General features: G+C 35.2%; 2 protein-coding genes, 2 long non-coding RNA genes and 1 pseudogene across 4 annotated transcripts; 2 read left to right on the top strand and 3 right to left on the bottom strand.

Moving 5' to 3' along the window:
- Nucleotides 1–26837, bottom strand: part of LOC104720546 — a 218764-nt pseudogene that overhangs the window by 107932 nt on the left and 83995 nt on the right.
- Nucleotides 79–1107, top strand: LOC104719475 (E3 ubiquitin-protein ligase SINA-like 10). Its single transcript, XM_010437412.1, has 2 exons — nt 79–417; nt 562–1107. Exons 1-2 carry the CDS (start codon nt 217–219, stop codon nt 949–951), a joined length of 591 nt encoding a protein of 196 aa, XP_010435714.1. The 5' UTR covers nt 79–216; the 3' UTR covers nt 952–1107.
- LOC104719474 (probable S-adenosylmethionine-dependent methyltransferase At5g38780) lies at nt 3159–4735 on the top strand. Its single transcript, XM_010437411.2, has 3 exons — nt 3159–3322; nt 3485–4141; nt 4294–4735. The coding sequence occupies exons 1-3, from the start codon at nt 3245–3247 to the stop codon at nt 4624–4626; spliced, it is 1068 nt and encodes a 355-aa protein (XP_010435713.1). The 5' UTR covers nt 3159–3244; the 3' UTR covers nt 4627–4735.
- LOC104719473 lies at nt 12171–14135 on the bottom strand. Its single transcript, XR_756624.2, has 5 exons — nt 13942–14135; nt 13382–13552; nt 12952–13251; nt 12662–12876; nt 12171–12582 (listed from the first exon to the last, which is right to left on the bottom strand). It is a non-coding gene; the product is annotated as an uncharacterized LOC104719473 (long non-coding RNA).
- On the bottom strand, nt 24504–26557 carry LOC104719472. Its single transcript, XR_756621.2, has 5 exons — nt 26354–26557; nt 25790–26007; nt 25587–25716; nt 24916–25462; nt 24504–24837 (listed from the first exon to the last, which is right to left on the bottom strand). It is a non-coding gene; the product is annotated as an uncharacterized LOC104719472 (long non-coding RNA).

Below are 26837 nucleotides of genomic sequence, written 5' to 3'. Positions count from 1 at the left end.
TATTGGATATAACCTCTAAAAGATAAGTTTACATATAACCTCTATTATCCCTTTCTTTCGCCTTTCTTTTGTTTAAGCACAACCGATACCGAATTAGCTAGGTTCTCGAAGAAAATCAATTTAGTACAAAGAGCCTTAAGAGATTCTTACTTGAATTTATTCTTCAAAGGAGATTTTAGCTTGACAATTATTTTTACTAATCTTTTCTCCTTTGACATGTTGATGATCGGTTCCTTGTTATTGTTTGCTTATACATGCTCTAGTTTATTGATCACCTATATGTTGAAGTTAGGAGAAGACAAGGTTAAAAATATGCTGAGGAATAAAAGTTATGCTCGTACTTCTGTCACGCTACTGGACCAAGACGTTCTCGAATGCCCTATTTGCTGCGAGCCCCTCAAGATTCCTATTTATCAGGTTATTAGTTTCTCTTCTTTTTTCTTTTTCTTTTTTTTTTCTGTCAGTGTAACTGTTGTTGATATATTTAAAGTATTGAAGACTTATTCATAACACACTAAACAACTGTTTGTGATAATAACACTAGTTTGTAAATCTCTACAGTGTACTAATGGCCATATAGCTTGTACTTCGTGCTGGACAAAAGTGAAGTCCATATGCCCATCCTGTCAACAATCAGTTAGGAAACAATTTCGATGCAGAGCCATGGAGAAAGTCATTGAAGCAGCTATTGTGCCGTGTCCAAATGCCAATTACGGGTGTAAAGAGATTAATATCTCATACACACATCTCTCTAGTCATGAGAAGCTGTGTCTATTCGCAAAATATTCCTGCCCAGTGCGTAACTGCAACTATACCGGCTCATCCAAGGATCTCTACAATCACGTCTGTGCCAACCACACATTCTATGCTTACTTGGTGAAGATCAGCAATATCTCAACAGCTCCAATCTCTTCGGTCCTATCAATATGTTGCCTCTTTGGACGACGATAGACCTTTAGCTGATGCAAGCGTGGTCTGTGACAAGATTCTCAGATCAATGTAGCCTATGCTCCCAATGATATCATGTAAAAAGCCCAAACCACACCAATTACCAATTTTTAAATTTCACCCCAAATTTTTTTATCAGGAATTCGTGTTCGATTCAATTTATTAGCTCGTTACATATTCATAAGTTCACAAAGTCTTGATGAAGTCATTAAGTGCCTTGTGTGAAGAGCCTTCAGCCAAAACAGAGGCTTTGAGTTTCTCTTCTAAACTTAGAGTTCTTCTCCTCATCTCAATACCTTCTTCATCCGCCCTTAACCTCTTTACAGCTCTCTCGACAGCTCCCTTTCATCTCTTTTCTATTTTTTTTGTTTATTTTATTGAAAAGTTTCTTCGTGAGAGACGGGCGATAATTATGCTCTAAGGGATCTCAGAATTATTAGATTAATATTTTAATGCAATAATATTATGTAATTTAATTAGTTATTTTTCTTTTAAAATTGAACTAATGAGAACGTGACACATAAGCAAAGGAGGATAAGAGGAGTGTCTCCGTGAATCTGTTGCGAGATCTTGTATCTCTCCCTTTTCTCACCTTTTTAATCTTTTTTTGTTTTTTTATTAAAAGATACGGGAGAGAAGATGACAGATGGACTTGCTCCAAGGGCATTCACATCGGTAATACCCATTTAGTGAGTGTCAAATGAATTTAATATTAATTGTTTTTGCATAATTTAATTAAATAATTAAATTATACTTGTTTTTTAAATTAAACCAATCAAAATGAGGCATGTGGCACATGGGTGTCAAAAGGATGTCTTAAATTGTGTTATTGCAGACACGAGATCACATTATCTCTCCTCTTTTTCTTTTTTTTTAATTATTAAATTTTATTCCTGAGATTTTAATTATTAAAAGATTTTTTTATTAATGAAACTTGTGTTTTTTAAATATTTAAAACGCTTTAGAAATGTAGACTTTTCAAAGTCCTGCTTGACTTTTGACTATCTCGTAGTCTTTTCCATGTAGCATTTGTTTTTTTTTTGATCAAGATTACAAGTTTTGACTCTTCTTCAGTTAGAGTTGCTTTTCTAAACGTTATCAGGATAAATAAATAAATAAGTGGCTTGATCATTCTTCTTTAGTCTTCAGCTTGTAGCTGTGAACCAAAATGTGGCTGTGGAAAGACTCTACAGCATCAACCAATCAGGGCCAGAGTGATCAAAGAGAAAGAGAAAGCTAAATTTAGTGCAAAAGTGAGAACCCCAACAAAGTTCAGAGTCTTTGGTCGTTTTTGTGCTACTTCCACGGTCCTCTTGACTCCTAGAGAGGACCCTACGATTTAAGGTTTTATATGGAGCTTATGATAACGAAGGACATATTTTCTCCAATTTTTTTTAAGTCACCTCCTCTGGATTTTGATTTAGTTGAGCTTGTCGATGGTCTTTTAAACTTGTGCCTTTTAAATGTTTAAAATGCAGTAGAAACGTAGACTTTTCAATGATCTGCTTGACTTTTGACTATATCTTAGTCTTTTCCATGTAGCATTTGTTTTTCTTGGACCAAGATAACAAGTTTTTGACTCTTATTCAGTTAAGAGTACCAGATAAGTAGATGTTTCTAAGCGTTTTCAAGATAAATAAATACACAAGTGGCTTGAATTTTAATGTTTGGGCTCTCATTACCAGGTGTAGAGATATCTTTGTCAATAAGTGTGGCGTACCAGAGTCCTTTTCTTCACATAATTTCCTCTAAATTTCTCACCATTCTTCTTCAAATGAAATGTGGAACAAAAATAGACCAAAAAAGAACAAAAATTGAAATTCTTTTATATTATTTTAAATAAAGTATATTTTAATATTTTATTAAATAATATATTGCAAGATGTTCTAATTCGTTAACATTATCGTACTTCTATATTTTTCTTCTTTTTCTCTGCATCTTTTCTTTCTTTTTAGCCAATATTCCTTTCATTTATATTACGGTTGTTATTTTATTGACCAATTGGTCACCAACCCAAGCAATTAACGAATACAAAATTGAAAATATAACAAACTTTTGTATGGTAATAAGTCATATCAGTGCATCATTACTTTTTTTGTTTCGTGCTAACTACCTGTCTACCTGCCTACCTACTTAGTACTTTTTTTATTCTCGATTCACATTTGACCTATTGAATGTAGAATTGTTTCAAACTTCCTTATATATAAATCTTGCATTTATCTCTTTACTCAAATATTCAAACTTTACATAGCGAACTTTTAAATATTTTGAGCTCTTGGGTATCAAACACAGAGCAATGTCAACGTCTTCTCACTCGTACCCGATGAGCAGCGGTGACGATCAACACAGTTACATCTATAATTCTTCATATCAGGTATGTTACGTAATTTCTCTTTATTTTTTGATGTGAATATAGGACTGGGATTATTTTATTCTTCATACTAAGTTATGTCATGTTATTCGAATTCAGCCATATCTTGTGTTTTTTTTGGGGATAAATCCATGTTAGTTACTTAATATTATATTCTTGATACAGAAAGCATGTATAGATGGCAATGAAGAAAAAACAAGACGATACATCTTGGAAAAATTTGATCTCTTGAATTTAAATTCTGATCTTAAAACTTTGAACATTGCTGATTTTGGTTGTTCTATTGGACCTAACACGTTTCATGCTGTTCAATATATCATTGACGGTGTGAAAAGTACCCATGAAAATCGTCTTGTCCCTCTTGAGTTCCAAGTATTCTTCAATGATCAGCCTAACAATGACTTCAACACACTCTTTAGAACCCAACCTCCTTCCTCTAAAGGAGAATATTTCTCTTTCGGTGTTCCAGGCTCCTTCCATGGCCGAGTGTTACCAAGAAACAGCATCCACATCGGCCATACTTCGTACGCGACTCACTGGCTTTCAGAAATTCCTGAACATGTATGTGACAAGAAATCTCTGGCTTGGAACAAATATTACATCCATTGTAATAATTTAATAGAAGATGTGACAAAAGCTTACAAGGTCCAGTTCACAAAAGACATGAGGGGTTTTCTTGAAGCTAGAGCCGAAGAAATTGTTCCAGAAGGATTGATGATTATTTTAGGACAATGTTTGCCTGATGGTGTCCCCCATTTTGAGACATGGCAGGGTGTGGTGGTAGACATGATCGGCGATTGTCTTATGGATATGGCTAAATTGGTAAGAACATTTAATCCCAATACTTCAAGAGATTTTCTAATTCCAATTATTACAGTCATTTTCTTATTTTATTTATAATGATGTAGCAATATATAAATAACACAATGATTAATGCGAGACTGCTAGTAAATTAGTTGTGTTTTCCCTTGTAGGGTGTAACAAGCGTGGAAGCGATTGAGCTGTTCTCCATTCCCGTGTATTTTCCGCAGTTTAGTGAACTAGAGAGAGAGATTGAGCAATATGGAAGCTTTACTTTGGAGATGATGGAGATTATAAGTCATCCATATGAGGATATTCCATTATCCAACAAGTTCATGACTTCCATGTTTAGAGCTATTTTCTATACGATCATTAAAGAACATTTCGGTCAAGGTGTGGTCGATGAGCTTTTTGATCGTTTAGCTAAGAAACTCACCAAGTATCCTATTGATTTTAAAGAGTGTAAGAAACATGCGAACTATTTTATGTTGCTTAAGCGAAAATGAATGACATGATATTTACCTAAAGAGTATTGTCATATCTCTGGCTTTGTAACATGATATTTGTCTTTTTCTCTTCCAGTATTACATGAGTAATAAACATCAATCCTACTAATTCTAGAGAAAGTTGTTAAGTACTGAAATCTATATGATATGATCCCAGTCCACAACTGTTGATCGTAGGTTTTGTTCAAATACAAGAAGCCTAGATTGTTATCATTTCCAAAATTGGGTTTTCTAAAATTTTCAAAAACGAATCTTGTAAATACACTAAATTTTATATGAAAGTTGAGATATACATTCAATTTTATAGTAATTTGAAAACTAAAATTTTGAATTAAATCTTTACCATAATATCCATAAATTTATTTAAACATTATGTAAATAAATTAATTTCAAATACTATAAATTAAATTTGTAATAACTTTAAAATAATTCGATTTTAAATTAAACTTGTAATTTTTAAATAATTAAACAATTAAGAAATATTATTATATTTAGAATAATCATTATCTGAATTTTGAATAAAATTAAATAGAACGCTTTATTGTTGATGAATGATGATACTATTTAGATTTGTAATTTATTCAAAAGTAAGTAAATTTTCTTTCTATGTTAATCAAATCGATTTGCAAACTATCAAACTATTTTTCTCTTTGGTTGACTTAATTTTCCTATACATCGATATATTTTAATACAGTCTTAGTCTCGTTGATTTATATCATATTCAGTTTTTTAAATTATTTAGTATAGTTTTGTTAACAGAAGAGAAAAAACAAATAGTTCCCAAGGAAGAAACAGTGAAACACAGCAAACAACCCAAATTTTAAGAAATACCCTTTTTAATACTAATTTTCAAAAATGCCCATTCCCTAAACCTTGTAAAAATGTTCCTAAAAATTTGAGATGTACCTACTACATACACTAACATACACAAATTACCTTTTTTCAACCAAACATTAATTAGAGAAATAAGTTTACAAAAGAAACGGCAGAAATTAACGATCTGAACAACCGAGCTAGACAGTCCGTCTTCATATTCAAGGAGCGTGAAATCTTGGATAAGGAGAAAGAAGGGAAGAAACCCAGATATGGTGGAAATCGTCTAGAGGAGTTGTAACATCTGCGAACCAAATCATTTGTTTTGGGGGTGGGTGTCGATCGACACCAGGGAGAATGTCGACCGATACTAGCAATTTTCGGTTCAACCGGGTTGATTTAATTTGTCATTTTTGTTCGGTTTGGTTCAATTGAAGTTCCTAACCGACGTATTAAAAGGGGAAGGTCGACTTAAGGGTTGGAAGAGTTGTTCTTTGTCGTTTCCTAAGAGTTAGAGAAAAGGAAAAAAACATTAGAGAGTGTTCTTGAGATTTTTTGGAGATTCTAGGTTTGTGGGGTGAGATCTGTTCTTCTGGAGTGAGGATCTATTTTTGGGATCGAAGGAGAACCTTCCTAAGGTTTTGGATTCGTCGTTTTTGGGCCAGATCTTCCTGCAAAAGAGGTGAGTGCATGCAATGGCTGATCTAAGCCTACGATCTCTTTTGTTTTGCTTGTGTGGTGGTGTTGTTTGGGTATTTTGTTGTTTGGATTGAATGATATAAGGTTTCTATGGGTTCATGTGGCCTTTGGGCTAGTTTTGGACGGATTGGAGATGGTTAGGAACAGAGATTCGGCGATCGGCTTTGAGAAGAACGTGTTTGCGGATTCGATGTCGATCGACACCAGCAGTCAGTGTCGGTCGACACCAACCTTATCCGACACTTATTTTCCTGGATTGTTTTATTTTTTGTTGTTTTCTTAACATTGGAATCTCAATTGCTTGTGTGTATAGCCCAATAGATGGGAGTATTGCCTCATTGAGTGTTTATGACAATACTCATGCATGCATCTCAATTTGTGTTTGTGGTGCAGGTAAAGGAAAAATCTGATCGTGGAATCAAGGCGATGAGGAGGAGAATGTTGTAGAGGCTTGATTGATTGTTGTCTAGTTATTGTTAGGTTGCTAAAGTTAAGTTGATAAAACATTGTAGGATGTTGGAATTGGATATTGACTTTATTGGTTACTGGATTATTAAATTGTTGGATTTTATTATTTGTTTAATGGTATTGTATGGTTATCCGCTGTTGTTGAGTGAGGTTAGGTTGTTAGTGGGTATAGAACCACTAGAGATTATATATATATAACAGGAAGGGCTGTTTCATTTTTGTATCAGAGCCCTTACGGTTCTAGGTCTAGGGTTCACTGTAGCTTTTCTTGTTGGTGTTTAGGATTTCATGCTAGAGTTGATTATGTAAGTTAGTCAATTATGTGTTGATGCGGTCATCACATATGCTGAACGAGTAGCTGAACTACTTCAAGAAGGATTTCCTAATGGACTTCCTGAAAATATAGAAGATTTTTGTAAGAGCTATAAAAAGGCTAATTTGTTTCATTGTGAAAATATAGAAGATTTTTGGAAACTAAAAGAGAGAGTTTTCTCACTTTAAAGCTTAGGCTTTGTTTTTGTTTATCTAAGTTAGGTGGATTCCTTTACTTAGTAAATATTTGTTCGTATGTCTTTTTGAGCGAGTCATCAAGGCATAGAGCTTGTGCTGTATCAGAGTCTTATCACAACTCTGTGGTGCACTCCATTCCGCCATCACACCCCTTATTTGATCCCACACGAGAGAAGCGACCGCCAGCGTGTCAGATCTCAATCTTCGACCATCATTTCTTCACAAGAGAGAAGCAACCGCCAGCTTGTGAAGCCGCCATATCTATCCCCATACGAGTCTCACCACCAAGTCTTGTATCACAACCGGTCCACACACCAAACCGGTCCACATAAAGGATCTTGGAGAATCTTTTCCCAAATGGTGTTCTGATCAAGCACAAAGACAAGGGTTAATTATTCATCATCAAATTAAAAATCATCAAGTCAAATCACCTCATTGTTGGGATATGACTGTTGCACTCTTTTTCCCTTGTCTAGGGTTTTTCCCACTGGGTTTATCTAGAAAGGTTTTTAATGAGGCAACACCAAGTCATCAAGGAATCACTTACCATCTATCTGATTCAAAAATGACACAAAAACTCATAACTGAAGTACTTGTTGGACTACTCGTTCGACATGTTTAACTACTCGCTGTCAGACATGCTGAACTACTCGCTGATGGACTTGAACTACTCGCAGATGAATCAGACATCATTGCAAGCTATGAAGAGTTTCGGACTTTTGACACTTGGACCAGCCCAAGACGAAGCCCACACACCTATTTGATTCACCACAAGTTCTCAACCCATGGAGAACAACCCAAGAGAAGACCCAAGTCCAAACCACCCTTTGTATCATGTCTGTTGATTTACATGGAGCCAGATATGGAAACTTACATTTGCCTTCACTTGGACGTGCCCCAAATCTACATATGGAAACCAGGTGAGCTTCTACAACCACCAGAGAATATTTGGAGGATATTCACACGCAATAATAGCTATTGGATCAGGTGGATTCAATTATATAATTACTTGCCTTTTTGGATCCGATTGTCATCAATGCACAACGAATACTTCCTATTCTATTCTTGTGCATATTTGTGTTTCTAAAAGTTCCCAGGAAGCTTCCAAGACATCGCCATTTCCTCCCCAAGTTAACGAGATACAAGACACATCTTCTTGCCTTAATTGGACTGATTCTACACTTAATGGTCCAACGATCATATTTTCATTAATTGTTGAGATTTATTTCTGGTTTTAGAACACTAGAACGTGTAGCTGAGCCTATATATGTTCATTAGTTTGTTCATTGTAAATGACCCTTGATCATTTTTAAAGTAATAGAAACGTTTTCTTCTTTACAAAGTTTGAGTCTTTGTATTGCTTGTTCTTTAGTTCTTTGTGAGTGATTCACTTAGTTCTTTAGAATCCTGCAGATTAAGTGTGTTGAGTGATTCAACATCCTTCATTCGTTCATTGATCGAGTGAGTCGATTATCCCACCGATTCAGCGAGTCAATCACCTATCTATCCATTGAATCACTCCTTGATTCACGAGAGAGTGCTTCAGAGCCAGCTCGTGAATTCCACCTTCCGCAAGTTAAGCTTGGAATCTCTTCATCCTTTTGTGATCTTAAGTTGGAGTGATTCCAATCTTATATCATGTGTGGCATGGGGTCCCAGAACATCCTCTTGGATCATGTTTTGTGATTCCACGGTGAGTTGTGTTCTTTGTGTAGTTAGTTTCATTTTGTTTTTCGTAGCCTTCTGTTCTTGGTGGTATAGATGGTTAGAAGTGAGGGTGCTACTGGTCGTGGGCGTGGTCGTGCTTGTGGTCGTGGGCGAGGATAGGTTCCAAGGCCAGTGTGAGTGTGACCCTGAGCATGGCCAGTGAGGAGGTGGTAGAGTCACAGGTTCATCCTAGAGTGTCTAGAGACCAGGCTGGTGATGGTATCAGAAGAGCTGGTGGGCTTTGTGTCGGTGCCAGTGTTTCCCCTGGGGTAGGGGTTGCACATGCCCTTAAAAATACATAATAGCATATCCCATCCATAGAAACTTTAGTTCACTACTCAAATCTCATCACAAATGACATAACAATGGAGATGAATAAGAATTGTAGTGAATTTAATAAGTATAATAAAAAACAATAAAAAACAATAAAAAATAGAAATTAGAATTGTAAAACTGGAAAAAAGGAAAAAAAATACTAAAAACAAATCTCTCTAAGAAAGTGTTGAAATCAGCTATAAAATTGCCAGTGTACCTGTCTCTCTCTCTCTTTCTCGTGTGGCGTGTTCTATTTCGAGAAAATAGTAAAGGGTTTATAGATGAAAACCATTTTGTTTAGAAGATAAGAAGCATGCATTCCTACACCAATAACAAGGCTATGGAAATCCTGATGATGATTTAGCCGCACAACCATCATCCGATGACCTACAAAAGGCTAGGGTCGAGCACCTCCTCCGGTTGGGATTCAAGTAGTTCCTTTTGAGCTTAGATCCACTTGATCGGGTGAAGCTCTTGGGCTGTTCTTCTTGCAAGATCACACCATCGGGTACATCCTCGGGTTACTCCTTATTCTTGCTCTATTAAGGCTCCAAAGCACATGTTATCATCCAAAATGTAACAATGCAAAAGTGCAATAGCCTAAAAAACCTAAATGCAAATATCTAAGGTTAAAGACCAAAAAATGCTAAGGTTGGACTCTATACAACGGAAAATATGACAAAAAGGATGCCTAAGAAGGTGTAAAATAGAGAAACATCGCACTCTCAGGTTTGCAACCCCCCCAAGCTCATAGTGAGCCATAGGAACTAATCATTCCCTCAAGCGAGCTAATCATTCCCTCAAGCGAGCTAATCATCTCCTCATGTGCAAACAAGTCTTCTTCATGCTTATAAGCATCTCCCGACCGTAACTACTTCCTATGGTTTGCGTAAAACATTGTAATGCCTACCAACCAGCATATTTTCTCACCGGAATATCACCACTACCATGACCACTCTTCAGGCCAACACTAAAACATCGCAACTACTCGCGTGTATGACTCCGAGCATTTCACATGACCTTTCCAAAAATAGACAAGTCCTAACTATTCATAGAACTTTCCATTTTTTAGAAACTTTCTATTTATGGAAACTTTCTATTTTTCAGAATCGCATAATCATTCCACTCACCACAAATCAAGAATCCACAAGAATTAATCATCTTAATAAATCCTCTCCGACAACATTTTCACTAAATCCACAATACGATCATCTTGGTCTGAGAAAAACCTATTGCCACACTCACAACAGCGATTGGACCTCCAACAACACCAGTAAGCACACCGGCCACACCCTCAGACCTACACCTGACCATCATGCAAATTACAAACTTGCTAAACAGTGTCACTCCAGCCACCCGGGACGAAGTGATTCTCCAACTTAACTTCTCAAAAATCCATTTCCAACACATCCACTCTCACAAATCACCGCCAACGGTATTTCCCAATACCAGCGTGAACCACCATTTTCGAAGAACTTGTCATTAGCCAACTTCACTTCCCGCACATAAGCTAAAAACACTACACAACTAACAACACACAAAACAACTTACCGTTGAATCTCATTGAAGGCTCGAAGAGGATGATTCTAGGACTCCATACGACAAACAAATTGACTAACTACTCATAATCAATTTCATCACACAACATCATGCATCCAGCAACAGGAAAATAATTCAACCAATTAAATCCCTAAACTGCTCTAAACCATCCACTTAACCATCCTAAACCCGTAAGGGCTATGATACCAAACTGAAACAACCCGACCCGTTTTTTAATAATAATAATAATAATATAATTAAATACCCCATAATATTTAATTACAACCCAAACAATAAACCAACATCAATTCAGCATGCACAGCGGAAGACAAACCAAACCAACTCCAATTTAATATATATACCATAACAATTTATAACCAATTAAAAACCATCAACCTAGCATAAATCTAACAAGATTCCAACAACAATATAACATAACCAATAATACAACCATGACCCTAGATCATCCTCCTCCTCATCGTCATGATTCCACGCTACGTATTACCTGCACCACAAACACAATGAGATGCGTGAGTATTACCAGGATTACCCAGTGAGGCGATCCTCCCATCTAAGAGCTATACACACAAGAAAATAAAGAGTACAACCACAAAAAAATATAATAACCAACCATTAAAAAGAACTCCCAATAACACATACACCACACCTACACATCATCACACAAAACAAGTCATACAACCCAATCGTTTAGATAAGCTCATGGTCACGCACTCACCTTAGCAAGTGATTCACGAAAATAAATACAGCCAAAAGAGAAGCTCTCCAATATCCAAGAACAACCAAACTCGCTCCTACAACCAATCACAATAACAAACAAACATTGAAAACAAACTGCCAGAAAAATCAGAGATGAACAACCTCACAAGTGAAACCAAGAAATAAAAAAAAACCGTTAACTACCAAATCCCATAGTGAAAAGCTAGCCCTAGACGTCACACAGCTTCCCGCAAAATTTCAGCATGATCAGATCTCATTTGAAACCGTAATCGATCCCTAAACACTCGCTGGTCTCAATCCGTAACTGAGAAGAAACGCCCCACGAAACTGTCGATATCTCCTACAATATTACCTCAAATTCGCTTCTGTAAAATGGAGAGTGTATGAAAATCTCTTAGCTACAACCATACTAAAAATCAATATGTTTCGAAACGATTTGAGCAGTCGGATCCTCCTTCTCCCAAACTCTGACAGTTCTGTTTCTCTCTTTACTCTAAGGAAAAAGCTTGTCCTCCTTCTCTTTCTCCTTTAAACCAAATAACCAAGAGTTATCTCTCTTCCTCTCCCTCTCTCTGAGCATCCAACGGCGACAAGCCTATATCACTGAAGAGAATAGAAGTGTGATCATTATAGAGAAGAGTTAGGGACTCTTTGGTTTAAATTAATAAAACCAGAAAACAGCTAAACCAATAATTAATTAAAAAATCCTTTTGATTAATCAATAAATCGATTAGGTTAATAAACTAAAAGTGATTAAACCAAATCCACTTCAATTCCCAATATAAAAATCTAATATTCATATTTTTTCGGGAACGAGCGTTACAATCCCAAAAAGAAAATGCAATATACACAAATCAAAAAGAAAAAGAAAATGGTCAATAAATCTTAAATATTGTAGTCATATATCTCTAAGAAATTGAATTCACAAGGAACTTTGATCGCATCTCTGCCATGAAAGACGCAAGCTCCTCATCTCTCAGCTTGTTCCGCTCATTCTCTTTTTTCCATCATCTTCTTAAAAGCTTCGATACGGTCATCTTTCTCATGGAGGGCTCGCACAAGTTTAGGATCACGACCATATATTGGTAATGAAGATGATAAACAAGTACAAAGTATTTTTGAAACTTTTCCTAATCCAAAGATTCGACCCTTGGTTTATGGAGTTTCCTGAAATTTAGAACAATTAGAACAAAAGGTAGAAAAAAAAATCATAAGATAAAAATAATTTGAATCAAAAAGTAAAGACCTCAAGAACGAATTGGTTAATCATGTCGACGGGGATTGGTGTTGGTAAGCCATTTCCATCGACTGAAGGTTGAGATAAGCTAAACTCCTCCATCCTCTTACGAGAATTGCCAATCACTTCCTTAGCTAAAGGGTCTTGAATTTGCTTGGTCTTTTTGTTGGTGTGGTGTCTACCATCAACGTTAAGTGATCAGGAGCCACACCATCTCGTTTGGTCTTTAAAACAAATTTTAGTATTAATCTTTACTGAAGTTAAGTTTTGAATTGTGCTAGAAATTGTTAAAAACTTACAAGTTGTAGTCCACAGGTATAGAAGCTTGTTGACCCTGCGTTGTGCATTGCTAGCCCTTTGCCACCTCGATTGATATTCCGATTCTTAGATTTCTGGGTAGATGTTTCCTTTGTCTTGGGATGTGCCCAATACTCTTGCAACCCCTTCGTACACCTTGTCGTTTATTCCCTTTGGAGTTTCTCCGCGTTTCCACTTCTTCTTCCACTCACTTAACGTGTTGGAATATTGAGTCGCCGCCTCTCTGTCAAACTCTTGATGGACATCTAGATTTCATTTGTGGCTCCCAGATTAAAATCTTGCTACCAATATATGAGTAAAATGTATGATTAGTCTGATTGCAACATCTTTAATACTAAATGATTATCTCTGTATGTATACAAATTAAACTTGCCATTAAAGAAATCATGTCCTGAAGTAATGTAGTATTACCGCAAACTGTTTAAACAAAAGGTCTTTGTCATCACTTGGCATTGAAGAGTATGTTTCATAAGGTTCTTTGAGACTCCTGTGGAGAGGGTTTGAACATTAGCCCCATAACCATCGGATTCTTCTCTGTTTTGGGGATAGCGGTTACGGCGACGTCGATATGATTCGTAGTCCCTGTGAAAAAAAATTTAAGTATAAGATCAACCATACCTATATAAATCACCTCAAATCTCTTAATATTACAGTTCTACAAAAATAAAAATAAAACTCAACAAAACCGAATCGTAACAATATATCAATTGAATAGATCCTATTTTTTATTTAGGAAAACTTTATTTTTACCCAATTCTTAAAAATGGAAAACGCAAAATCAAAGTTATTTAGATTCAATTGAAAAAATTGGATTTCAACCTAACAATTACTCAAACCGAACACCTACTCTAACATATTTCAACCCAAAATGTTTACTTTTTGAATCAATTCCTTTATAGCCACCGAAACTCAAACCAAACATTATAAATCCCAAATCATACATATTTGAGATAAAAAGCTAAAAATCTTACATAGTTGAGTGGTTGTGGTGGATATGAGGAACATAATCCTTGAATTAGAAGAGAGAAAGAGGGAGAAACGAAAAAAAGAAGAAGTGAATCGGGTGAAGGAAAAATTATGGGTGAGGAAGAAGAAGTGAATCTAGGTTGAGAAGAGAAACTGAAACATTTTTGAGGTTTAGACTGTAAACAAAATGTATTAAATAAAACTTCCCGCAAATTTCCAAAAAATTTGGGAAAAAAATATTTTCCGGTGTAAGTTTTGTGTTTTATCCAACGGAATCCTGACAGTTTCCTGACGGATCTATGAAAAAAGTTCAAAAAACTATATATATATTTTGAAAATTATTTTGACTAGTCAATTACCATTACAATAAGTATATTTCATAACTTCCAAATCTGTTTCATAAAAAAGAAATCAATAAAAATAATTTTAAAATTTAGTCATTCACAACATTCAATCTCTTAAGTAACATTCTAAGTGTATATAGAAACACTTTTAATGAAATCATGCTAAATTTTGAAAATTTAAATTTATAGTAATATAATAGACCAAAACTGATTGTAAGTGTTTTAAAACATAATAAATAGTGTTTGTGAATGTGTTAAGTTATAAAGTTTCATATTTCTATACCCAATACTCTAAATCCATTGGAAATTTGTGAGTAATCTATCGGAATTTTCCCGATGGCTTTCCGACAGAGTTTAAAACACGTGTTAAATGCGGTCGAATTCTTAAACCCTAGAAAACTCTTAGGGTTGTCGGATATCCGCCGGGAGTTACCGACAGATTACCAACAGAATTATGAGTTTTTTCAGGTTTCATATATTTAGATTTCAATTCTATTTGACAAACTCAATTGTTATGTAGTGTTTTGTTAGACCTAATATCTATAAAAAAAATTATGATGCGTTTTGTTAGACCAAAAATTATGGATGGACTCCCACTAGGCCCTTGAGTCTATCCATATCCGACAGTCGGTTTTCTACGTACAAGAGGCTTTAAAGACTTATTTACCGTCCCTACAGATTACAACATGATATTTCCTTATGTTATGTCCTCACTCGCACTGTTCCAACAGTTACTTCCCAGAAGGTCACCCATCCTGAGACTACTCTAGCTTAAGTGCGCTTAATTGTGGAGTTCTCCCAGGACCTTTTACCGAAAAGATTAGTGCGCTTTGACCAAAAAGATAAATGGACCTGTATGTCCACCCATTACTCCTCGGGACACCTGAGAGATTGGAAATTGCGTTCCAGTCTCGTCTTCCACACATCCGCCTTACTGGGCTCAGAACCCCCGTGGAACAAAGCAGCACAAATCCCATGCATATCTTATGTCATTCGAATATAGTAAGAATGACCTCATGTATCCACATTACTAGCTGTTGTACCACTACGGCCACAGGCGGCACAAACATAGCTTGCGCCGGAACAACTCCCAACAACCGCTCCAACAACCCCATCAACAAATCTGCAATGAAAACATATTGACTAGGGGCTTAACCAGCTGCAACCCGCACATCCAGAAGCCCAACACTAGTAGCCAACTCGACACGGACACCACCCAGACTGGCTCAATCGGCTCCAATAATCCCACAATACCACTACCGGCCAAACCCACCGACAAATCCTGAAACGCCTACTATTCATCGACACCCTCACCCATCACACTCTGATCCACGGTCTCACTAATCACTGGGGATCCACCCAAACAACGAACACGACTGAAACGACCCGACCTGTTTTTTTTTTGAATAATAAATAATTATAATAAATAATTTAACAGCTAGTGGTCCCATATCCACTAGCCACCTAACCACAATCACAACCAACAGCAGAAATAACCAATACCAATATCCAGTAAATATCCAATAATAAACCAATATTATAACATAAACAATATCCAATATTCAACCAAAAGGAAAACATAGAACCATCAACCTAGCAATGTTTCTAATGACCCAACTCTAGCAACCTAGCAATGCCAGACAACACCCAATCGAGTCCCTAGAACATCCTCCTCTTCATTGGCTTGATTCCATGATCACACTTTGCCTTTACATGCACCACAAACACAAATTGCAATGCATGAGTATTTATAAACACTCAGTAAGGCAATCCTCCCATCTACTGGTCTATACACACAACCAGTAGAGCCATCTCTAAGCATCAACCAACAATCAACAATCAAACAATAACAAACCAGGACTCTGCATCGACCGACACCACTTGGGGTTGCGTCGACCGTTGCATGATATGCATCAACCGATGCAAGGGTCACTTGCATCGACCAATACTCCCATTGCATCGACCGACGCATTCTCGACGTAGCACGAAAACCCTAAGGTTTCACGCACCATCCTCGCACTTGCATCGACTGATGCACAACATCGTTTTCCGCCAAAGCTTCTCGCCGGATCTTTGTTCCTGCAACCACAAGACTCGATCCCAAGCCACAAGAAAGCTTCCTCACGTCCCAAAGAACAATCTAGCAAGCCTAACAACACATAACAAGCAAATCAGAGAGGTCTCCAGCTTAGATAAGCCATGGTCATGCACTTACCTTTGCCTAGAAATTTCTGAACCTTAAACAAGCAAGAACACGCTCCTAGGAAGCTCCTACAACGATCTCAGCTATAGATCTCTACAGGAAACGCCTCCAATTACCATAAATCACCAAGAACACTCAAGAACTGTTTCCTTTCCTCTCAAAAGCGGCTAAACACGACTAATGAGACAAAAACTCGAGTTAAGGGTTTTCCTTTACCCAAAACGCAGCGTTAAACTTAAACGTGTCCGCACTAAACCGGCTATGCATCGACCAATGCACATAGTGCATCAACCGATGCAATCCCTAAACCAGGATTTCGGTTCGCGGATGTCACAATTCTCCCCCGCCAAAATAGATTCATCCTCGAATCTCGAACAACCCATCAGCCAAGGACTCTCGTGCAATCGTCTCCACGGCCCGCACTCCTCCGACTGATCTACAAAAGGTCACCGCTAGGCGATAGACTCACGTTCCATGCATTATTTGCTCTCAACTTTTGGACTTTCCTTTACTCACCACAGGCCTAAACCTTGAGTTTTTATTGGCTGCTCATCAGAACGAAGCCTGCATGCCATAATATTGGCTCTTCATCGGGCCGAAGCCCGCATCCCATAATGTATAAGGAAGTCCAATACTCGTCTCTCAGGTTGCCACCCTACAGCGCGCCCCCGGATCGTTATCCGAAGTCGATATACCAACTATACTCTCAAGCCTCACAGTCTTAGAATATAGCAGTACTAGGAGAACCGAAGTCCCCCAAGAGACGTGAGCAAACAATTCTGAACACGTCTGAGGCCTATCCCTAACCAGGTTCCCTTCCCGTGGCTCGCGTAAGCCAACACATTGTCCTACCAACGACATATTCCCTCACTGGAATACCTCATGACCACACAAGGATCATCTCACTGCCACGAGGGCCAACATATGTCCTAAACAGGACCGCCACAAAGGCCAAACAGATGTCCTAAACAAGACCGCCACAAAGGCCAAAAAAATGTCCTAAACAGGACCGCCACAAAGTTCAAACAAATGTTCTAAACAGGACCGCCACCAAGGCCACTCGTCCCAAAGGACCCTCATAAAGACCACTCGTCCCAAAAGACCGCCTAAACAGGCAACTCTAGCTAAACAGCCCGACACAAAGGCCACACTCTGGAACAGCCCGCCACAAAGGCCACACAACGGCTAAACAGCCCGCCACAAAGGCCACACAATGGCTAAACAGCCCGCCACAAAGGCCACACTCCCTAAAAATGGACAAATTCTAACTCACATAAAACTTTCCATTTTTAGACTTTCCACTACTGGAAACTTTCCACTTATAGCAACTTCTATTTCATGAAAACTTTTCCTCATATTTTCTAAACCACTTTCTAAACCATTTTCTTTGACCACGAGAAAAACGAAACAATTTTATAATCATGAATTTAACTCGTTTTCATATTTAATTGATCGCTACCACCTATGTTTTCGTGTTTTTTATTCAACGTTTTCTTATTCTTCATATTCTTTCTTGTCATTTTCATTGTCAAATTTTGTGTTAATTTTCATCATAACTTTTACCGTTTGGTTCTTCGTTATACTCTTTTTCTTCTTCTTTCTCGTCAACTTCTTCACATTCTTCCACTGAAAAACCTTTTTTTAGACTACCACACAACTTGTTAACCCATCAAACTCCAAGAACAAAATCATTTCTTTTCTCATAAAATTTGTGAAATTCATGATTCATGATTACCAGCATAGTCAACACATGCACCCAATGACAATTTTATCCATATACTTATTTGTTTTAGATCCACGCGTTTAGAAACTTCTCAAACCAAAATCCTTACATGGTTTATAGTATTTAAAAGCATAATAAAATATACTAATAATTATTTATTTAATATGAATCATATGATATATAGAAATATGAGTACACTATAAGAACATATTAATTATAAATAAATAATATCAATTATATTATATCATCAAATAATATCAATCGTATATATTATCAAATAACTGTACCCGTATATAACAGTAACCGTTTGAACCGTAACCGTATTTAAACGTAACCGTTTGTTTAACGGTTCTCGTTAAGGTTACAAAAATTTCTAACCATAACCTATGGTTAATAAACCTTAACCGTGACAACCGACACCCTGGTCATGCCTATGTATATCTAATAAAACATGTGTGTTTATCGTCTATCTTTCTTCTTTAAACCTCAAAATTTGACTCAAACATTAAATTAAGGTCTTGCGATGTCAATCATTCTTCCTTAGACCCAAAAATAAAAAATTAATGAAAGAATATCAACTCATCTATAAAATCATACACAAAAATATGTTTTACAGCTCATAAGAAATAAAAAGCACAAATGTAGATAAATAAGATAATTTATGTTTTGCATCAATATTTCTAATATTTTAAACTTTTAAAAGGTTTCGAAATATAAAATTTAAACCTTTTAATTTTTTTTAATATTTGTAATAATTTAAACTTTTAAAATTTAAAACTTATAATATTTAAAAACTTTTTAAAAGTTAAGAACTTTTAAAAGTTTGAATATTTATAATATTTAAACTTGTAAATTTTTTAAATATTATAACATTTTTTTGAAACTGTTTAAAGTTTTAATTTGATCAAATAAAAAACCAGATCAAACCAAATAAAACTTCTAAACTTGGACGCATGATAAATCAAGCTTTCCTGCTCATTCGTTGTTGGAAGCATATTAATCTTATTTATACTGGTTCTGAACATTGTCTAAAAAATTTCTAGCCGATGTGGGATATTGTGCTTTGTTCTTTGATTTCCATAAATTTAAAATTTTCCTTTCTCTAAAAAATTCTGTAAATTTAAAAATGTTAATGAATGACATGTCAAATCATGATAGGTTGTTTAAAATAATTCTTAATATAGAAAATTCTGGAAATTGTATAAAATGTTAATAAGTGATATGTCAAATTTCTATTGGTTGTTTAAAACCCTAGGTTTTGAACCCATGCTACGCGTGGATATATTTGATATATTTTGATGAAAACTATATATGATTGATGACAATAGTAAAATATTATCTTATAAAAAATTTAAATTAGTGTTAAAGAAAAAGTTAAATTTCAAATACACAATTTTTTGAAATATAAAAATCAGTTGTGTTATAAAATCAAATCTGATAAAAAAATCATGAATTCAACTAGACATCCAGGCGAGGCGAATTAAACTGATGACCTCACATATCCTAAACCATTTCTTTGACCACCAGAAAAACAAACAATTTTATCATCATGAATTTAACTCGTTTTCATATTTAATTAATTTCTACCACCTAAGTTTTCGTGTTTTCTATTCAATGTTTTCTTATTGTTCATATTCTTTCTTGTCATTTCTATTGTCAACTTTTGTGGTAATCGTCATCATTACTTTTACCGTCTGGTTCTTCGCTATACTCTTTTTCTTCTTCATCCTCGTCAACATCTTCACTTTCTTCCACTAAAAAACCTTTTTTTGAGACTACCACACAACTTGTTAACCCATCAAACTCCAAGAAAAAATCATTTCTTTTCTCACAAAAATAAAAAATAAGATAAAAAATTAATGAAAGAATAACAACTAATCTATAAAATCATACACAACAATATGTTTTACAGCTCATAAGAAATAAAAAGCGCAAACGTAGATAAATAAAATAATTTCTGTTTTACATCAATATTTAGAATATTTTAAACTTTTAAGAGGTTTCGAAATATAAAATTTGAACCTTTTAAAAAGTTTCAATATTTATAATATTTTAAACTTTTAAAATTTAAAAATTATATGATTTAAAAACCTTTTAAAAGCTAAGAACTTTTAAAAGTTTCAATATTTATAATATTTAAACTTTTAAAAATTTTAAAAATTATAATATATTTTTTTGAAACTTTTTAAAGTTTTAATTTGATCAAATAAAAAACTGGATCAAACCGAATATAAAACTTTTAAACTTAGATGCCTGATAAATCAAGCTTTCCTGCTCATTCGTTGTTGGTAGCATATTAATCTTTTTTATACTGGTTCTGAATCATTGTCTAAAAAATTTCTAGCCGATGTGGGATATTGTACATAGTTCTTTTATTTCCATAAATTTAAAATTTTCCTTTTCTAAAAAATTCTGGAAATTTTAAAAATGTTAATGAATGACATGTCAAATCCTGATTGGTTGTTTAAAATAATTCTTAATATATAAAATTCTGAAGATTTTAAAAAATGTTAATTAGTGACATGTCTAATCACAATTGGATGTTTAAAATCCTAGGTGGACGCCTTGAGGAGCTTATAGCTCCTACTTTTTATTAGTATAGATTGGAAAAACAAAATTGTTGAGTGAAATAATTTTTTTTTTCAGAGGGTCAGCTGGAATAGTCCTGTTCTTTTGGCTAAAGCTTGTGACATTTTCATTCATGAGGTAACCCTCCGTGCCTGGACACAAACTCAATCACACTCTCGCACCACCATCCGAAGTTGTGATATATATGAGGCCTTAAAATCTACTGTTATTTATGATAAATTGGCTGATCATGTATTTTTTTAAAAATGCTCTATCAACCATGAGGTTAGATTCTCATCTTTTACAATCTTACCATATGAAATTAACCAAATTTGTTTTTATGTTTTACATAACGTATGTTATCTATGTTAATTATGCTAATATTCTCTTCTTAACCATTTTAGGGTATGTTGCCCCAAGGTGTCGTACATGGGAACCTGGAAACACCTACAGTTGTGGATGTGCCGAAAATGAAAGCTCCAATTGATATAGACCAAATTCAGGAGGTATATCATTTGATGTTTTGACTGGGATTACTTGAAAACAAACAAGATGATGCAATTCTAAGTTAGATATCTTGTTTGTTTCTTGCATTTTCAGCAAAGCCTTTACAATCTAGCCGCTGATGATTTTATCGAGATTGGAGATTTTGAGCTCGACCCTAAGCTCCAGGTAGTTTTTTTTTTGAACTTCTATGTGCACAACAAACTTAAAAAAAAAAAAGAGAGAGAACAGAGCTATAACAATGGATTTCAAAAACACAAAAAACTCATAAAGCATTTGGTTGTTCTTATGGCTTTGATTTTGCAGTGAAAATTGTCTTGGTGGAACTGTTATGGAAGAGAAACTCAGCTAAAAGATGGAGAAGACATATTAAGAACAATTCACCCAAAAAAACATGTTTTTGAATATGATGATTGTGAGAAATTTGTTGAAAATGGGTAGTTTTACCTTTAAATATTTAAAACTTCTTATATGTATGATTTAACTTGTGGCCAAAAAAAAAACGTTTTATGGCCAGTAAGCCATAACTAATTTTGAGAATTAAGTACTTTTTTAAAAAATATACAACTATATGCAAGTAAAATACACCACTAGACTAAATAGCTTGCAATGAATTGCTTGTAACTTTCCATGTAAATGCAATCTAAACCTTTTATATCACAGTTAGAAAAGATAAGAATATTCCCAGCTTGTAACTTTAATTATTTTCGTAATTATAATTAGCACATACCTCATTGTTCATGATGTAGTACTTTTATCAATTAAATTATCGAACCTCAGTTTGCAATGATCAACACACTAGGAATACACAAGAATGCTTAATATAAGCTAATAAGAAAGGGTTTGTTTTCTGTAACAACTAGCTAGAAGCAACTTTAAATAAAGCAAACAAACAAACTCACAGCAAGCAAACACACAACTAAGAACAGATTTAAAATCAAGATAAAACAAATGAACATTGGGCAAGGTTAATGACTTAGGAGATAGCTAATAAATCCTAGATGTCTAAGCAAACAATCAAGAGCAATCCTTAGGCTAAGAACACTTATGTAAATCAGTTCACTTCCATGATAAAGATTCTATGCAAATCAAGCAATCATCAACAATTTCCAAAGGCAATCATAAGATAGGAATGCATTAAAATCAAGTCTTTATACCACTAAACACCCTAATCATCAATTTACATAGGCTAGGAATGCAAAGTTCTTAAATAGTTTGGTTCAGGAATTTCATCAAACACCTTCTGGGCATAGAAGTCCTAATATCTTGAATCAACTTGATCAAGGTTAATCTAGCATTATAATCACCAAACAAGAACGGAATCACATAAATAAATCCATAGACATTAAAGATCAATCATCTATCTCCCTAATTTACCAGGCCCAAAGTTCTAAAAGATCTACTCACTCATAGTTATGATCACACAAAGGTAGATGTTTGATCTTTGTGAAATCATAATTAGAGATTGTAGATTAGAAACTTGAAAGTAAACAAGGATTCAACAAATCTAGAACAAGTTTAGAAACCCTCAAAACTGCTAAACAAAATATAAAACAAAAGAGAAACAAAAGATAAGCACCCCTTAATAGGGTTAATGTATTTATAGGAAAATAGAAGGGAACCCGGGTCAACCCAAAACAGACCGGGTCAAACCTGGGTCAAAACTAATACAAGCGTGGACTTAGGTGGCTATGGGATGGTCTTGGCCGATTGGTGAGGCCGCGTGTGGTGGCCGCGTGTGGCTCATGTTCGTCTTCTAGGTGGGTTCAATCGGCCAGCCTTGGACCGATTGAGGGTGGCCGATGGCTTCACGCAGGCAAGGTTTGGCCGCGTGTGCTGGCCGTGTGTGGTTCCTGGTCTTGTCATTTCTCCAACTTCACTCCTCTTTGCTTCTTTGCACCAAAATACGTCAAAATGCTCCAAATATGATGAGATTACTCCAAGAACCTGAGAGATAACACACTAGATGCATATGCTCCTAAAACAACCTAGAATGACAAGATTATGCAACAAAACTATGCAAAAACAAGGCTTAAAACCCAACAAAAACACAATATATCAGTTCATTAGGCAGAAGAGTTATATCTGATCAACGTGAAACAAGTTCAAATTGGAAATTGTATTTAGAATTTGTTCTTGTAGATGATTAGCCTCATATTGGTAATATTTGATACTGTACTATAAGCTATCTTAACTCGGACAAAAACAACGTTTGTATAAATACAAAAATACTATATGCTGTGAGAAAACGGGTACATAACATAAAATGTGTCATAGCGTGATGTGAGAGTGGAGTACTCTCCGTATAGTAAAAACCTAATTATGACCCAAATACTAGCATTTCTTGTAGGGTGAACTACATATTTTACATACATTATATATGAGCAAACCATTTTTCAAAGAAAAACAAGATGCATACGAAATGAAATCTTCTACTATCAAAAAGTCATGCAACAAGTCATCAACGAGTCTACTTTGTATGCATCAATGAAAGTATAAGAGATCATCAAAATATCAATAAAAGTATATTGGGTCTGGAGAGTCAGCCTATCAATTTAATTGCTGAAAAAGTTAGAGTAAGATTTTGCACCTAAACCACCAAAAATGGAGAGAGAAGAATAAACAAACCATACACTCACTACAAGAAAACAGCCGTAAACCGATGGCCATATATGTCGGTAATACGTCGGAAACGACCTAAACTGACGGTTTACAAAGGGCATCAGTCCGTCGGTTCTAGAGGGTCGAGAAAATTAAATCTTTCGGGAATCCTTCAGTAGCTAGAACAGATTTCCAACGTTATATTATTCCGACGGATCACCGACGAATTTTGTTCCGATGTAGCTGTCGAGGACCCGTCAGAATAATAAGCAACGCCCATTGATAACTTCCCGACAGATAATACCAAGGGGAACTGATTATTTCCCAAGAAAGGTATATTGTTATTCCCGACGGATTTCCTGACGGCTAAATTCCAGACAGATTCTCAGGCGGCTAAATTCCCGACGGATTCCTGACAAAGTCTCTGTTTTTAACCGACAGAATCCCAACGGATGGTTAATGTTTTATATTAATATTTTAAAAATATTTAGTTTACTTTAAAAAGAAATCTAATAAATATATTACTTATTATTTTTCTTTTGACAACAATTACTAATTAGTTAATAATATTTAAATTTTATAAATTTGTGAATCCAAAATACAATATACACAAATCATCCCAAAAAGAAAATGCAATATACACAAATCGAAAAGAAAAAGAAAATGGTCAATAAAACTTAAATATTTTAGTCTTATATATCTAAGAACTTGAATTCACGGGGAAGTTTGATTGCATCTCTGCCATGAATGACGCAAGCTCCTCATCTCTTAGCTTGTTCCTCGCATTCTATTTTTCCATCATCTTCTTAAAAGCTTCGATACGGTCATCTTTCTCTTGGAGGGCTCGCACAAGTTCAGGATCACGATCATATATTGGTAATGAAGATAATAAACAAGTGCAGAGTCTTTTTGAAACTTTTCCTAATCCAAAGATTCGACCCTTGGGTTGTGGAGTTTCCTGAAATTTAGAACAATTAGAACAAAAGGTAGAAAAAGAATCATAAGGTAAAAATAATTTGAATCAAAAAGTAAAGACCTCAAGAACGAATTAGTTAATCATGTCGACGGGATTGGTGTTGGTAAGCCATTTCCATCGACTGAAGGTTGAGATAAGCTAAACTCCTCCATCCTCTTACGAGAATTGCCAATCTCTTCCTTAGGTAAAGGGTCTTGAATTTGCTTGGTCTTTTTATTGGTGTGGGTGTCTTCCATCAACGTTAAGTGATCAGGAGCCACACCATCTCGTTTGGTCTTTGAATTGTGCTAGAAATTGTTGAAAACTTACAAGTTGTAGTTCAAGGGTATAGAAGCTTGTTGACCCTGCGTTGTGCGTTGGTCGCCCTTTGCCACCTCGATTGCTATTCCGGTTCTTAGATTTCTGGATAGAAGTTTCATTTTCTTGGGATGTGCCCCATACTCTTGCAACCCTTCGTACACCTTGTCGTTTATTCCCTTTGGAGTTTCTCCACACTTCCACTTCTTCTTCCACTCACTTAACGTGTTGGAATATTGAGTCGTCGCCACTTTGTCATACTCTCGACGGACATCTAGATGGCATTTGTGGCTCCCAGATTAAATTCTCGCTACAAGAGTAAAATGTATGATTATTCTGATTGCAACATCATTAATACTACAGTATTATCTCTGTATGTATATAAATTAAACTTGCCATTAAAGAAATCATGTCCTGAAAGAATTTAGTATTACCGCAAACTGTTTAAACCAAAGGTCACTGTCATCACTTGGCATTGATGAGTATGTTTCAAAAGGTTCTTTGAGAAAATCATACATCATCCGGTTTAGAGATTTGCTAATGCCATTTTCAGATGCCTCAAACCTACAAAAGTTTGATCTAAAATAAAAATAAATAAATAAAGAAATCATAAGATGGTAAAAATTTTGGGATTTACCATGTAGCATCTCCGATGTAGTTGGGATGGAGTTTTGGGATAAGTTCTTGTCCCGGTTGAGAAACGAAATCCTCAATGGTCATTAGGATAGGAGGTAACGCAGCTGTAGGCGATCCCGAGACTCCTGTGGAGAGGGTTTGAACATTAGCCCAGAACCATCGGGTTCTTCTCTGTTTTGGGGATTGCGGTTACAGCAACGTCGATATGATTCGTAGTCCCTGTGAAAAAAAAATTAAGTATAAGATCAACCATACCCATATAAATTGCCTCAAATCTCTTAATATTATAATCATACAAAAATAAAATAAAAAACTCAGTAAAACCGAATCATAACAAATATATCAATTGAACAGAACCGAATTTTTATTTAGAAACCTTTCCTTTTACCCAATTCTTAAAAATGGAAAACGCAAAATCAAAGTTATTTCGATTCAATTGAAAAAAATTGGATTTTAACCCAAAATGTTTACTTTTTGAATCAATTCCTTTATAGCCACCGAAACTCAAACCAAACATTGCAAATCTCAAATCATACATATTTGAGATAAAGGCTAAAAATATTACATAGTTGAGTGGTTGTGGTGGATATGAGAAACATAATCTTTGACTTAGAAGAGAGAAAGAGGGAGAAACGGGAAAAAGAAGAAGTGAATCGGGTGAAGAAAAAATTATGGGTGAGGAAGAAGAAGTGAATCTAGGTTGAGAAGAGAAACTGAAACGTTTTTGAGGTTTAGACTAAGTAAACAAAAAGTATTAAATAATACTTCCTGCAATTTCCAAAAAATTTGGGAAAAAATATTTCCCGGGGTAAATTTTGTGTGTTTATCCAACGGAATCCTGACAGTTTCCCGACGGATATATGGAAGAAGTTTTAAAAAACTACATATATAGTTTGAAAAATATCTTTACTACTCAATTACCATTACAATAAATATACTTCATAACTTCCAAATCTGTTTCATAAAAAATAATCAATAAAAAAATAATTTTAAAATGTAGTTATTCACAACATTCAAACTCTTAAGTAACATTCTAAGTGTATATAGAA

This window comes from Camelina sativa, chromosome 10 (assembly GCF_000633955.1).
Source record: "Camelina sativa cultivar DH55 chromosome 10, Cs, whole genome shotgun sequence".
Lineage (NCBI taxonomy): Eukaryota > Viridiplantae > Streptophyta > Magnoliopsida > Brassicales > Brassicaceae > Camelina > Camelina sativa.
This window is presented reverse-complemented; position numbering and strand designations above follow the sequence as displayed.